At 39.8% G+C, this 16,645-nt stretch overlaps 1 protein-coding gene across 1 annotated transcript in view; it reads left to right on the forward strand.

Annotated features, from left to right (window-relative positions):
* Positions 1-42: 42 nt before the first annotated feature.
* The window catches only part of ITGA8 (integrin, alpha 8), a gene marked incomplete at both ends in the record, with an annotated part of 55,675 nt that continues 39,072 nt past the window's right edge, over positions 43-16,645 (forward strand). Inside the window, 3 exons of the mRNA XM_010150088.1 lie at positions 43-167; positions 11,550-11,650; positions 14,894-15,017. Of these exons, the coding sequence (XP_010148390.1) occupies positions 43-167; positions 11,550-11,650; positions 14,894-15,017 (350 nt within the window). The remainder of the gene's footprint in view (positions 168-11,549; positions 11,651-14,893; positions 15,018-16,645) is intronic.

A 16,645-nucleotide genomic window follows, 5' to 3' on the forward strand; every position in this document is an offset into this window, starting at 1 on the left:
GGCCGCCCCAGCGCCCCGGTGACTTGCCGGTGTGTTTCGCAGAGTCAGTGTCCTGGTGGGAGCTCCCAAAGCCAACACCACGCAGCCAGACATCGTGGAAGGAGGAGCGGTGTACTACTGCGCCTGGCCCGCCGCCCAGTGCCGGCAGATACCCTTCGACAACACCAGTGAGTAAACGGCCCGCCCGGCAGCGCGGGTGTGCGTGCGGCCCTGCTGCGCTCAGCCCCCTCGGGCACGAGTTCCCTCCGCGCTCGCCCTAGTCGTGTCACTTGGAGCGGGGTGTCTGCAGCGCGCTGGAGAAATCCCGCTCCCGGGAGCCGGTGTGCACGTGCGCTTGCAGGGAAGCGTTTCACGGTCCCCGGAGGGGGAACAGGAGGGAGTGTGACCGCCGGGATCTGTGCGTAGTTCATCTTAATAGCGTCTTTTTTTGTTTGTTTGTTTGAATGCTGTAATGAAAGGTGTTTCTGGCAGATTCCTCATTTTCAAAATGCTTTTTCTTCTTGGGTGCTCAGAAGGCAAAACCCCAAACCCTGTGTTTCACACTTCTCTGAATCCTGGAAATCACAGAATCGCTCATCTTTGTTATTATTTTCAGCAAGGGTTTTCCCTCTTCAGGTGGATGAAGTACCTCATGTGGCATGCTTATTCAATTATTTTCAGAAAGCAGTAATTTTCTTTTAGAATATCGAAAGCTAGATGCAAACTGATTTAGGCACAGTGTGGATAGATTATATCCACTTCCAAAATCCCAGGACAGATGTTTCTTATTTAATTAGAGGGAACACACATTTTAAACAATTCAGGCTGTTTATGTTTTCTGTTGTCTCTTTATAGGTCTTGAAAATAATTTAAACCTAGTGTTTGCAGGGACTTTAAAACTGATTGGCTTTATTTAGGGCAGACTTTGACAGTTTAATCATTAAGAAAAAGTTATGATTCTTTAGGTTATATTTAATCTTAACATTTGTGGTTTATTTAAATGTGAACACAATAATTTTGTTTTTCTGAGAGCGCAAATTAAATTAGAAGAGCTTACTTAAATGTAGCAAGTACTAAGCAGTGCACTTCTTCACTCCTTCCAGCTCCAACCACCCACACATCCTATTATTACTTTAGGAACTCTGTTCAGGATGACTCTCCCATCATGCTGGGCATTCTTCAAAACAGAGTAAGAGAGAGGTGGTGTGTGTGTATGTTTATGTGGCTACTTGGGCATGTACAGCATATGCTTATGTGTAAATGTATTATCTATATGAATTAATTTCAGATTTCAATAGAAAACGTAGAGACCTAGTGAAAATTCTGTCACATTTGTAAGGGTGTGTTTTGAAAAATTAATGAAAATCTCGTGATGAAACCTAGGACATCTGGCTTTCCTGTGGGGAACTCCAGAAAAGTTGACTGAAGAGCCTAAGGACAATTGTCAGAGATGTCCTTTTGCAGATACTGTGTTTCGAATAAAGACACAAACACAGGCTGAGGAGTGAGTGTATCAACAAGGATTTGGGCTGTATCACACAACTATTCAGCTTGGAATCTTCAGCGGGTGGTTCACTCAGTCTGCCTGAGTTGTTTGTGTCCTCTGGGTAGATGCCCAAGTTGCACACAGCTGCAGTTAACACAGAGAGACAGTGTAGGTACAGTGTAGGTACAAATGCACTGTACGTGGAGGAGGGATCGCAGTATAGCCAGGTTTAGCAGTGTTATCGTTTGCTGTCTAATTCCAGTGCCAAGGGCAGTAAAGGTGTCAATTCACACAGTTCAGCAATGGCCAGCTGCCCTCATTGGGATTTTTCCTCACAGGGATCCCATTGAGGTTTGCATAGGTTGGACCAACACCCATTCTTTATTGCCAACAACATAATGACCTCCCATACACCTTAGATGACCTTTTTTTTGCTGAATTATGGATGTATATTTCAGGTTGTCTCATTTTTCTCTCCAGAATATGCTGCTTATAGCATCTTTTCCACTATTCCCCCAAAGAGCCCACATGAGCTCTATCCTAGATAATACTATTTCAAATAGTCTGTTACACACAGTTCCTTTTAAAGCCTTTGGCCATTGTATGCCTACTGGGACTTAGATATTCCTTAGTAAATAGGAATTGTGTTTTCAGTTTATGGCTCCTTCTTGTACAAGCATCTTGTACTCACTGCCTTCTCCCTACAACATCTCTCAGAAATGCTGCTATTCCCATTTTATATTTATATTCCCCTGTTTATATTTATTCTGATAAACACAAAAAAGTCAGTCTGCCATGTCAAAAATCATACAGGAAGTTAGTGATAGTACTGGTAACTGACTCAGGTTATTTCTTCTTCCTCCAGGTCCTTAACCACAAGATTATCCCTTCTCCCCCCAAAATACCCACCCTGTAATTGTTGGAAGACTGGAAATTAAACTCTAGCAGCTTTAATTTTAAAGATTAATGCTTTATGCCTCATAGGAAATTTTTTAAAGTTTTGGTAAGCTTTGGGAATGTTTTCTGGAACAAAACAGAAAAACTACAGAAGTTGCTTCAGAGCTGGAATATTTAATTTTGATGCATTTTTATAGAAAGCTTTTAAAGTACTTTTTTCTTCACTCTAAACAAATAATATCAACTCTTTCCATTAGATACACTAAGAACAGTAAAAAACAAAACTGCTGAATAGCTGAATGCATTTTTAATTAAGATCAGAAGTAAAACTTGAGTAGAACTAGAAAGAAAGGGAGAGTATAATGTAACACTTAAAAGACAGTATAACCCAACAAATAGGTATAGAATTTACTAAATCAGTAGTTTTCGGCCATGAGAGTTCAATGGAGGACTTCTAAATCCTAAAGAATTTGTTAAAAACAAACGAACAAACAAACAAACCCAGCTTCATTTATACTATATCTCAAGTTAGATATGTAAAATTGCTGCAGGCCACAGAAACTGTGAAATTTCCACTATAACATAAAAATTCAAGAGGTCAACCAATCCAAGTTGTTAAAAACCACTGGCTTAAATTACATATGAGCATGAAGGCTCATGTCTTCCATTTCTGAGGACTGGGTATACAAATGAAGCTCAGGTGTGTTGCATTCAATGCAAGTTACTTTCTGCTGTTGAGGAGGGAACATAGACTGCACTTGGTTGTTATTTGGACTTTTACTGCCACAAATAAGTGTGTAAATGAGCATCTAATTGGTAAGACTCATATGTAACTGTACAGATTATATCACTGTTTCCACAAGAATAGTAGATGTAATTTCAAGAAGGGTTCCTTCATGCTCTGATGTTATTTGTATTCACACTATTAGTATCTGGGTCTTAGTAAGTGAAAACAGTAGGAGGACATTGACTAGCAGTCTGTGATGGCTTCAGTCAAACTTTGGGACAATTTTTTTAATATTATGGTGTTATAGGTGTGAACTGCTTTGCACTAATATATAGTCATCCTGTCTTTTACAAATATCGATATGTTTACTGAATGAATGCATAGATATGTCTTGGTATGGAGCTGTAAAGTATAGCAAACTAAAAAGGAACAAAATCTTTCTCCACAACCATTTAAGGCTTGTTAATGGGCAATGATGAACAAGAACACACTCGTGAGTCAGGGAAGGGAAGGAAGAAAAAGATCATGTTGAGTTTGTAAAGTATGTATTGCCTTAGAGGAAACACTTGTTCAGAAAGTGATTTGAGGGAACCAAGTAAGTGATAGACACCTTAGTGAAAGATTTGGGCGTGCTTAGGTTAATGTTATGATGGTAAGTGCTGAGATAGGGTGGTCCTGTAGACTAAGAGTTTTGGTTTTCTCTGCACATAATTTCTTTCCATTTTTTAAAATAAGTAAAGTTTTAGTTTAAAGAAAGTTATTCTGTGTCCAGCGTGCCATGGAGTCTTGAAGGGAGAATACAAATGCTAAGCCTAAGTGGACCTGACGTCCTGACACTGGTTTAAGACCTCTGATCCACTGGGGAACATCACAGATATCTGAGATTGCAAGGGTTGCCCCCAGAGTCACTGGCAAGGTGCAGCTAACCTCCCCACCACCACACAGGCTGTGACACTCAGGACTAAACTCTGTTCTTTGTGTCCTGTAAGCTTTAAGCAACAAAAGACAAATCCTCATGATTTGTGAAGCTCTCTTGCTTCTTTTTTCTCAGAAACTAAGATCACATGAGGGAGTAGACACTGCACTGGTTACTGATGTATACCTAACAGCACCACCTCAGTATTCACTCAATTCCCGGTGAAAGATATGAAAACACCTTGAAAAATCTTTTGTTACTTCCGAGCACCATGTTCTACCTGTCAAACACGGAGTGGGTTCCTTACTATTAGCGCTGATACTCAAACCCAAGACTACTTGTGTGGCACTGTGCGTATGTCAGGATGCCCAAGCTGGTGTGAGTGCTGTGAGCTGCTGCATTACTTGTCTTAATGTGGAAATGTGTGTGGGCTAAGCTACCCTGCTGAAAAAGATGGCTTAGGTAGAGTTAATGGAGGTGTAGGAGTATCTGCAGCCCCTTCCTAAAACTCATACCACCTTATTGAAATTGTTCTACAGGCATGTCTCCCAGAGTGTCACCTATCTGTTCTTCATGGTAGCTAATCCAGAGATTACTAAAGCAATGAGGTGATTTACTTGCAAACTAACATCAATAATTTATCCTACTGATGAAATATTGATCCTGACAAGGAACAAGGGGGCAGAGGAGGGAAGGAAGATGACATTTTGACATGCTGTAGGATTTGGGCTGACTCGTCCATATGCAAGTCATGTAACCGGACATTCCCATAAGGGTTGGCCGGTGATATGGCCTCCAGCCAAAAAGGGGCTTTAGCAGGAACTCTCTGTGTTTCCTGCTGTTGATACAGCACTGACTGCAGTCCCATGTTTGCAGTTCTTCAAAGTTCCCTGAACCTGGGGACCGGGGCCAAGACTCTGGGAAAAAAGTTTGAAAGCACTGCCCCTGAGAGCACAACTGGTGCTTTAACCTGCTCCATTGCATCAGGGAACTAAGATAAAGTATAATGAAAGGGCTTTTAGTATCCCCTTACTCCAGGAGATACGGACTGAAGGGCAGAGGCTCTTCTCCCTTGTTCCTTGCTCTATTGCATTGCAGTATAAGGCTGTGATACTCTCTGAAACTCAATGAGCGGACAGGGGAACAAGCATTGACATTATATTAAAGAACTGTGATCTGTCTTTCCTCTCTTACCTACACAAAGCTAACTTCTCTTTTTCAGTTTCTCCATTATGAAATGAGGTTTACAATGACTATTTCTGCCATAGCATTCAGGTAGAATTACCAGGTCCTGTGTTTAAACTGGATGCTCTTCCATTCAGCTGCCAGGAGAGGTAGCAGGAGAGCAATATGAAGAACACTTTCTCCCTGCTTGATTAGCTGGGAAACTTACGAACCGAAGCATCTTGCAGCCAGAGGCAAGCTTAAATGCCCCCTGAAGTGCAGTACAGTGTTTGAAATCTGGTAAAAAGCTAATAGTTCATATTTCAAAAACTCATTATAATGGTCACTTCTAATGGTAACACTTTACAGACTGCAACAAGTTCTTGTGTTTTAAATTGGCTTCTAAAGGCAGAATTTTAGATACCACTTACCCTAAGTTTCCAGAACTCACTGGGGTGATGTCTTTGTTATCCATTTACTTTACCAGTTTTAGTAAAATAGGTTATATTTTTCTGAACTAGCTGGAGAAAATCTGAACAGCCTCTGAAGAGAAACAGGGGAGGGGGATGTAGATCAGTTCTGGCCAAGTGTGCAGTTGATAAAAAACATGAGTTAATCTGGCCAGCAGTTGAACTGATTGTAACAGAATGCAGGTACTGTATGAGCAAAGGATGTATTGTGGGACTCGAGAGGTTTAGTTACATGAAAGAATCATTAGCTGTAAAGATGGTACGAGTCCAGGGAGAATGTAGAATCCTGTAATAAAACAGAATTTGCATCTCAAGAGAAAGTGCTGAGGGAGAACTTTGTTGTACTTTTAAATGTTGACACATTTCAATCCTCTATGCCAGTGAGACCTTATCTGGAGTCTCATGGTTCACTTGTAGCATTCTGATTTATAATAGACCCTCATGGGTTTCTTTTATAAGTCTCAGCCTTATCTAAAGAAGGGAAAAAAATACCCTTAGCTATGTTAGTTCAAGCCCTGAGGTCTTAATTTGGTTTTGATCAGATTGTACTTAGGGAAAAAATCCTATTGGGTTTGATGAGTCTTTTTTTTCTTGATTAATGGAATGAAAGTCCAAATAAAGCTCTCTAGATACGATCTATTAAATTAAAATAACTCATATGAATAGCATCTGAGGCACAATAAAAAACAGAAATTAAATAGATGTTTGCAGAATCAGATAAATCTAAAAATAGAAGCAACCCTTGTCGTCATGCAAGGATTTTGCATGTCCTTACTGTCTCTAAACACTACAGGGTGTGTGTTTTTTTTTTTTTTTTCTCAGCATTAATGTTGAAGGCAATTGCTTGGCTTGGTTCCCTAGACCATAGTCTTGAGGTTTGCATTTGTGTTCTGTCTCTCTGTTGAGGGTCTAATATCAATGATGCTGTAATGTTACTGACCTACCTTTGCTTAATAATGGGTAGTGTGATTGGAATCCTTTATGGTAGTGGTACCAAAACCATATCCCTCTGCCATGGTGATGGCAAGAGTTGACAAGATGCCCTCTCTTCCCTCGCTTCTAGAATATGGGACCATGTATGTCAGTAGGAACCCTTCCCTTTATCTTCTCTCCTGTACGGCAGGGCCCTAATGATGCAGCAGGGCTGATTTCAAAGTTACACGGAGCTGGGGTTATTCAGCCTAAAGAAAAGGAGGCTGAGGGGAGACCTGATGGCTCTCTATAGCTACCTGAAAGGAGGTTGTAGGGAGGTGGGTGCTGGTCTGTTCTCCTGGGTAACTGGTGATAGGACAAGAGGAAATGGCCTCAAGTTGTGTCAGAGGAGGTTTAGATTAGATATTAGGAAAAGCTTTTTCACTGAAAGAGTGGCCCGGCATTGGAACAGGTTGCCCAGGGAAGTGGTGGAGTCATCATCCCTGGAGGTGTTCAAGGAACGTGTAGATATGGCACTTGAGGACATGGTCTAGTGGATATGATAGTGTTGGTTTGATGGTTGGAAAATAGAGGATCTTGTAGGTCTTTTCCAACCTTAATGATTCTGTGATTAGGTTGCTCAGAGACGTGTGTAGCCAAGTCTGAAACCACCCAAGTATGGAGATGCCACAGCCTCTCTGGGGAACCTGTTCCAGTGCTTAATCACACTTCCTATGAAGAGTATTTTCTTTGTATCGAATCAGAAATTCCATTGCTGTAACTTGCATCTTTTGCCTATTTTCCTTTTGCTGTGTACCTCAAATGGGAGTTTGGCTGTCTCCTCTCTCTACCTGTTGAACGCTGGATGAAGTGCAAATAGATCCTCCTTTGCTTTCTCTTCTTCAAGCCAAACACCTGCAAGTCTTGTACTCATGTCTCAGAACTGCATATAGCATTCCACATGTTGTCTCCATGTGAAAGGGATGTTCACTTTCCTTGAAAAGTATATATTTACATAACATTTGTTGGTTTTATATGTTTGTGTTCCCATTTTATATAAATATGGATAGGCTGAGGTGATTATTCACTTCTACTCTGTGTATATGTAATTATGTATAAATATATGAAATATATATTACATTTTATGTTTTGTGTATTTATATATATGTATGGATGTATGTCAAGTAAGAACTTGACTGAAAGAGTTGCAGTTGTATTATATACACAGATTGTTGCTTTGATTAGAAGCATTGTTTTCCTGTGCTAAGTTTGATTGAAATATTATGATTTGCTTTTGTTCATTTGAGTATTTTCAAATTATACTAGATGCTGAATTTTTTTAATTCTCATTTTCAGGAGCTGAATGAATCATAATGACCCACCATTAATGTTTGCAAATACATCTGTTTCTTATGCAGATCCTAATTACTCTGGCAAAGAAATATTTGTAAGAGTAATGTTTGATTCATGCCTGTTAAACAGTTTATAATGTGCTGACTCAGTGACTGAGAGGAGACCAAGCCCCTTAGAAAGCACCAAATTTAGTCTTATGCTTGCAAATGATGGATTTGCATTAACACTTGGTCCAGGTTCAGGCTTTAATTCCTAAAAATGAATCTCTGAACTGCTGTTCTTGCACAAATTTGCTTTTTACTGTCTGAATTCACATTTGCTACTTGTCCAGCTACTGCTTTGGCAACTTAAGGAGCCTTTTCCCCTTTGGTAGCCCCTAGGTACCTCAAGTCTAAAAAGAGTGGGTGATGAGGGAACACTGATCTTGAGAAACATGTTTCACCATCTCCAGAGCTGCTTCTGAAGGTGGATTGTGGAGCAGTACCAATGTATAGGAGTGTTGGCTCCTGCAGTAGAAAATGAGATGCTTTTGGGTTGCTGAAATTCAGTTTAAGGATGTCCTTGCACCTGAATTTATATTTATACATCTTTCTGCTCTGTGCATAGTCCTGGTTGTCTGGGCCTTAGTCTGAATCCAGTCTTAGGCAGTACAATTAAGAGTGACTCCAGCGCTGAGTTTCCAGCCAAATTTGCGAGTCATCCAGACTGTTGACCATCTGGAACAGCTCCTGGGCTGGCTCTGAAGCAGTCCAGCTGGTACTCAGGCACTCTTTGGACTGCTCTGTGGACAGGCTCAGGCGTTGTGTGCCCAGCCCAGCTGCTGCCTTGTATTCTAGCTATCCCTGCACTAACGTCACGTATCATGATATAAGATAGCCTGGACTCCTTCCTAAAAGGGGCCAGACATTCTCCTCCAGAAGAGAGGATGACATTTGAATGCAACCTGAATTCAAGCCAAGTTTCTGCTGCTCACAGAAATACAGCGTAGCCTGTGGGTAAGGTACAGGATAGACATAGCCCGCCTGTGGGCCTCACCATAAATAACACAAAGAGAGATATTTCTGTGTCATGTAAGGGTGTTGTCAGGACGCAGTTGCATTATTTTTTGAAACACTTCGATAACACAGTTTTGAGAGATGTACCAAAGACAGAAATAACAACCTTTTTTTTTTTTTTAAACTGGATTGGGATTTATCTGAGTAAACAAATAGCTTTTGTCTGAGTCTATTCTGAGTTGATTATCCTTAGCTATCTACACTTGGTAAAAAAAATTAAGTACTTTTAGGCAATGTTTATTCTGACCTTCTGGGACATTTCGCTTTAGAAGAACTGTGCCCTCAGTTGTAAGTGGATGACTAGCTCAGAAGCGGACATGTACAGTGACTTCATTCTGAGCCTTGTCGTCTAATGAAATACAGTCAGGGCACAGTAATGACAGTCCAGGTCTATTCAGACAAGTTAGTTGTGTATATAGCTTCAGTTTGATAAAGTTGTTGGGGAAGCAGTAGCTGTTTCACAGAGATCTGAAATACTGGTTGGTCATTACGTACAGAAGACTAAACTGCGTTTTAAGGCACAACCTCAGAAATGGGGCATATGACTCCATTGTTGCAGCAAGGATACTGAACAAAGGTGATTAGAGAATTTCTGCCAAAAGAGATTTATCTAGGAAAAGCCCCCCTGTTTATTAATTTGTGTGTGTGATATTTTACTAGTTATCTTATAGCAAAAATCCCATGCCACATGGCGAGGGATCCATACTACACCTTATGTCACTGAGTGAGGGGGGTGTGTGTATGGGTCTTGCAGATCTACTGTTAAATTCAGCTATGGTTTTTATAAATCCTGTAAACGGTTGTCCTAGTTTTAAAAATTAACATAATCTCAAATTTGAGTACACTTTGCCAGTAGACAAGTATGCTGTTTTGATTGAAAATGTAAGCTCTTCTTAAATTAGAACGCTGGTCGTGAGTATCTTCAGAGCCAGGCTAGTGTTGGCTGCTGACCATGGCTGATTTTCAAGCTTCAAAAGCTTTGTTTCTATCAAGACCCCATCTGTAGACATTGATCGTGTTCAGATCTGCTGGAGCATTTAAAAAAAGGAAAAAAGAAACCTTTAAAATTTGAAAGTGTCTGACTTCACTGGAAAAAATAATCAAAAGTGGTGTTGCCAACAACTAGGTAGAAGCTAGGTAGAAGCTCCTACAATGCCATGTGTCAAAGTTGCTGTCTCCCACACTCTTAAAGTTTGGGCCTAACTTCATTTTAAAAATGAATATTTTTAGAATAATTTTAAATTATTCTCCCTGAATTTTTAAGATCTAAGCATTCCTGATATTTATCTCTCTAAGCATGGATTTCCATACTAGCTACAGTAATTGGCACAGCACAGAAACTAATGTCTGTATGAAGGCAGAAATTTTCTCAGAGACTTTTCAAATTTTCATGGTTTCATTCTCATTCAACTTTCCTTCATGTTTATTATAAAAATACAGAAATATAGTACTCTTGTTCTCCAAATAGAATGCATTTTTCTTTCTACTTCAGTAACGTGTATGAGGTTACCATGAGCTGAGGTAACTGCTGATCCAACATCCTAGAAAAGCATTCAGATATCTCCTCTATTCCTGTTGGGCAAATCCCAGGAAGTGTTGGCTTTTTAAAGGTGACAATTCTACCAGCTGCATTTTTCATTTTTTAAAAAAATCTATGTAAATCCATACAACATAATCTGACACTGGTTTTTTTTTTCTACGTTCTAAGTTAGAAAGTATATGGTTTTATTTTCATTTAGAGTGAATAAAAAGGATTGATTCTTATGAAATCTCTCCTGATATGAACCAGAAACAAACATAAGGGAATGCAGATACAAGGGGAAAGGAGTAATGCACTGCTAATATATAAATTGAGAGGTTCATTAGGAATGACTGGTAAGAAAAGACCATAGCTCACGAACACATGGGAAATCAGTTTACTTCAGAGAAGTGAGGGTGAAAGGAAGGGATGTCTGCTTTTTATTAAAACCTGAAATGCATTATAATTGGCCTGAGTCTTTGCCCAGATGGCTTCTCTTATGCTGACATCTGCAAGACTGTATATAAAGCAACATTAAGAAGCTGTCTCTTGTGACAGTGTGTACACATGTAATTCTGTAAAAAACTAAGTCCTTTGCTATCTGTAGTGTTGGTCTTTGAATAAGCATGCTGAGAAATTCCATTTGTTTGACAAAAACTAATTATGGACCATATTTTTTTCACATGGAAAGTTTCTGCCACCTATGAGGAAAGTTTTTAGGGCTTTTTATCTATTTTTGTAGATTCTTGTTCATTCTTCATTATGAATTCCAGGTAAACTCATTTTTTGGCAACGGGGAACACAGTGTTTCTTCTTCCAGCCCTTTGCTTTTTTTTTTTTAAGTTTAAGTGTAATTATTTTGAATTTTCAAATGTGGATTTAAGTGAGCTGTTTTCCACTGACCAGCAAAAAGCTTGAAGGTTACTAGAACACCCATTTCATATTAAACTGGTAGGATAATGACAGTGGATGCAATGTAACATAACCATTAGTCTGTTCACTTGCATCTGTAATTCACAGGGTAATACTTCTTAAAATAAGCTGTTAACATACTGCTGCTTCCTTTGTCAGACAACAGGAAAATTAAAGTCAATGGCACGAAGGAACCTATTGAATTTAAGACAAGTCAGTGGTTTGGGGCAACAGTCAAAGCTCATAAAGAAAAAGTTGTGGTAAGTCTTACGTATTTGGTATTCATTTGGAAATAATGTTTCTTTTTCTCAAATATTTATCTTTATTATCTCTCTGTGTGTTATCAAAGAATCATAGAATGGTTTGGGTTGGAAGGGACCTTGAAGATCATCTAGTCCCACCCCCCCTGCCATGGGCAGGGACACCTTCCACTAGACCAGGTTGCTCCAAGCCTCATCCAGCCTGGCCTTGAACACTTCCAGGGATGGGGCATCCACAGCTTCTCTGGGCAACCTGTTCCAGTGCCTCACCCCCCTCTCCATGAAGAACTTCTTCCTGATACCTAATCTAAACCTCCTCACTTTCAATTTAAAGTCATTACCCCTTGTCCTGTCACTACAGGCCCTTGTACAAAGTACCTCCCCAGCTTCCTTGTAGGCCCCTTCAGGTACTGGAAGGCTGCAATAAGGTCTCCCCGGAGCCTTCTCCAGGCTGAACAAGCCCAATTCTCTCAGCCTGTCCCCATAGCAGAGGTGCTCCAGCCCTCTGAGCATCTTTGTGGCCTCCTCTGGACTCGCTCCAACTGGTCTATATCCTTCTGATGTTGAGGGCTCCACAGCTGGATGCAGCATTCCAGGTGGGGTCTCACGAGAGCAGAGTAGAGGGGGGACAATTCCCTCCCTCATCCTGCTGGCCATACTTCTCCTGATACAGCCCAGGATGGATTTGGCTTTCCGGGCTGCCAGCGCACACTGCCGGCTCATGTCCAGCTTTTCATCCACCAGTACCCCCAAGTCCTTCTCCTCAGGGCTGCTTGCTATGTTACAGAAATAAACCCATGATTATGCATGAATTATAAAACAGATTATCTATATAACTCAGAAAATGAAAGCAGTCTATAAAATCAGGTTGAACTGAGCAAGTGAAGATGATCCTGCTGCCATGTGAAAACAGCAGAATGCTATCTTGTTATGGAAGTGAATGAGGATATTTTTAAAAACAGGTAACGAACATATTTCAGAGATACAGAGTAACTGTTTGCTACATGCTGTAAAATGTCTTGTATTTTGAAGCTTTATTTGGAACGTTAAATGCAGAATGTAATGGAAGCCAAGAAACTGTGCTGAAGATGAGTTAGTAAGAGAAAACACTGACCTCTTTTGTCACATTTATGTTGTTATGAACAGCTTTGTCACAGTCATGGTAAGACAGCTGCAAAAAAATCATGATTAAGAAGCTCCAAATCAAGATTTCTGTCAGTGTACAGTGTCTGTTTTCCAGATTCACTGAACATTTTTACCTGTATTGATAGAGGACCCCGCCAGAAGGCGTCAAGTACGTTTATCGCTTAGTAATGTAGTTGGGATGCTGCTTATACACAGACATTTTATATTTACAATTTATGCACCAAGGTTTGCATTGAAAATGTCACTGAAATAATTGTGATAAGAATAGTTAATTTGGTAATTAGATTTATTAGTTTTTACAATTACAAAGCAATAATTTGTGTCTTAGAATTTGCTTAAAGCTTCCAATTATTACTTAAGAAGTAGTCATAAGGGAAGAAGTATCTAAAAAAATGCTTTAATTTATACAGTGTACCTTGTGGTTAACCTAGGGAAGGATTTTGACATGAAACAGGTAATGAATAAAGCATCACCCTGTTCTGTTACAGAGGTTAAGTAAATGTAAAAATTCTAAAAAATTGAAAAAAATAAATAGCTGAAGATTTTTCATTTTTTGTATTCTACTGAAAAACAGTTCAGAAACTGAAATAGAATAGGTCTTTACCACCATTTGCTGAATCATGATCAAGTGAGCAGAAAACTTCATCACCGACTGATGTGCTGTGTCTGTACTGACCAAACTTTCTTTTGCTTCTGATAGCTCTTCTCAGACTTTCTGAAACAGAGATAGAGTCAACACTTTTCAGGCAAAAATCTGAACAGCACAGCTAGAAAACTTTAGCTTTTAAGCTTTGCAGACAGAAATAAGAGTAAGAGAAAATGTCATCAAGCTGTCAGAAACTTTTTTTAAAACTGTAAATGTGATAGTAAACTGTATTAGGTCAACGTTTATGATTATGTTGAGTTCTTATTTCATTCTGTTTTGCTCGACATCAAATGTACCCAAAATCACCTTCACAGGACAGGTACTCCTCTTTGCTGCACTCTGGTTTTGCATTCTGATATGTTTTAATCTGTAAGGACTTCGAGTCAGGGGCATGTTAAGAGTCTCTGCTCCTGTTCTAGTAGCTCTGACCTTTATGGTAAGCTCTGAGTAGCACAGTGGTTCATCCAGCTGGCCTGATGGCAGAACTGGGGCTTTTACAGTAAGGTGAACAATAACGATGGCTTGTGAGAAGTAGACAGGTTTCTGGTTGGAAAAGTAGGACATGAATAGAGGATCTGTTGTTATCTTACAGAGGCAAGGTTGTAGGGAGACGTAGTGTCTTCCCCACACCCTGTTGCCTTGCCCAGTGAGCTGAAAAGTTTTAGGGTGCAGGAACCCCTGAAGAATGGCTTGTGTACCTGAGAGCTTACCTTTTTTGTTTTTCCAATTACTTGAATTACTTAAAAAAATATAATCTCTCTCTTTACACAACCGGTATATCTTTTGTCCTTACACTGTTGTGTTTGTAACACCACTACTATAACACAGAAGATTAAATACTAGTTCACTAGCCAAAATTTATTTAGTAAAACCTGTTCACTGGGAGAATGTTGAATGCATTATAGCTGTATCATCTCTCCAAAGATTTGAACCAGAGTTTTATAAGAAGCAGATAATCGGATGATTGTGATGGACAGTATGAAATGACACCCTGACATATCTTCTCTGAGTAGAATCACAGCAGTTCTACTGCAACGGCCATCATCTTAAGACTTACTGGGACAAAAGTAGGAATGACTTCAGTCACATATATGTGATGTACATCTTAAAACTACAGGATCAGGTCCTGTGCAGTGAGCAGTAACAGAGCAAATATTTTACTTGTGAAGCAGGCTTAGAGGATATTTTTAACGTAACCTTAGATGTGAGTTGTAGTCCCTGACGGATTTCACCTGCTGAAGCCTATAAGTGAAAGTCCAGACTATGCTTTTCAGGTTATAATGAAATTATAAGAAGCAGCAGTCACGCATTTTCTTCTGTCAGTATGTTATGATCATTGCTATATGAATGATACACTACCAGAGAGAATCCTTGTACACTTTTTATTAAAAACTACATGTGCCCGATGCATGAGCATGTAAAAGGTACATGTGACATTTCTGTTTTGATAGGCTTGTGCTCCCTTATATCATTGGAGAACCCTTAAGCATAGCCCTGAGAAGGACCCCGTTGGCACCTGCTATGTAGCAATTCAGAACTTCAGTGCCTATGCTGAATATTCACCTTGTCGCAACAGTAAGTATTAATAGGAACAATCCTGTGTTGGAGGAATTGATGTTGCAGTCAATATTTTCATACTTTCAGTCTTCAAACAGTCTTGGTTGAATGAAGATTGCTATGTGATATTATTGCATTGGATGAGCGTTTAAAGAAAAATTGACATTAAATTATATGCCTGCAATTAGATGCTTCATTGTATAATTGAAAGAGGAAAAATTAAGTAAGTTAAGCTTATGCAGTTACAGTGATGAGATATAATTGGTTCAATTTAAATGGCTTTAAAAATGCAGCAAACAGATCTAGATAAGAACCAGACAGCTTTTTAAACCTATTACTCATGCTGAGTATAAATCTCTCATCACAGGATCACCATTTGAAGACCAGACCCTGCACAGATACACACAAGCCCTTATCACCATTCATGCCAGTATCATCCACAATAGCTCATTTATGAAGGACTTCCAGCATGAAAGAAAGTTATGCACATTAGCATTGCTGTTCCACACTCTGTCCTGTTCTGAGGATGTGGCAGCACTCTCTGGGCCTTACTTCTTAGGGGATAGGGAAAAACAGTGCATGCTTCCACACTCCGTCCTGTTGGATGTGGCAGCACTCTCTGGGCCTTACTTCTTAGGGGATAGGGAAAAACAGTGCATGCTTCTTTAGAACTAAGTTCAGTTATCTAGGCTTCTGCAGAAAATGCCACATACTAGATTATAGCAGTTGTTCATTCTGTTCAGCCTTCTGTGTCTAAGTATTTATGATGATTATGAATGCTCTTATTATCTTGGTACTCCAAATTCTTAAAGCCAGTATGAAATATCCAGTGAGTTTACTAGGTTTTGGACTGGGCTAGGTCTGCAGCAGTTTCTGCACTCGCAGATCAGATAATTGTTCTCAGTTACTTTTCTAAAGGTTATGTGCGTGGCAGATATGATGGGCTTACTTACCCCTTCCAGGGAAACCCCTCACTGCAAACCTATTACATTGTTCAGTTTAGCTGAGATGGGTTGCTGTTCCAAGTTGTATGTGCTAGCCAGTAACACGAGAGGTCTGAACGTAGTTCCTTGTCACACTACCCCTTGTACAGAGACTCTGCTATTGCAGCTAGCATTCTTGCTATGTGCACGTGGGCTAATTCCAGAACACACCTTTTAACTGTTCCTCTACTGCAAGCTGTGCCTCCTACCTTTGAGTTTCTAATGGATTATTTTGCCAAGAAAGTAACAAGCATTTAACAGAAAAAATAGGCACTTCCCATAATTAAAAGGTCTCTTTCCTGTGAAGATCTAAACACAGCATCATATCATGTGGCTGAATTTTCCTGACATGTGCGTGATAATTGAGCCTAATAATGCTTTCCATAGTCTACCAGAAATTCTGCATGCCTAGAGCAATCTGAGATATCTGCATGTATAGCCAGTTTTACTCTGTGGCTTTCCTTCTCTCCCATTGTAGTATAGTTCTAAACTGAGTTGTGCTAAATCTTGCGTTTAAAGACTAATCCTTGTCCCTGGATAGACAGGTACAGAAAGAAGCTGAATCTGTAGGAAATGGTGACCAGAAGATCTGCTTTATGTACTTCCAATGTCTCACTGGGGCTTTGCCAAAGGTTTGTGCCATTTGAAGGGAGAGTTCAAGTG

The sequence above is a fragment of the Eurypyga helias genome, unplaced genomic scaffold, assembly GCF_000690775.1.
Source record: "Eurypyga helias isolate BGI_N326 unplaced genomic scaffold, ASM69077v1 scaffold5694, whole genome shotgun sequence".
NCBI lineage: Eukaryota > Metazoa > Chordata > Aves > Eurypygiformes > Eurypygidae > Eurypyga > Eurypyga helias.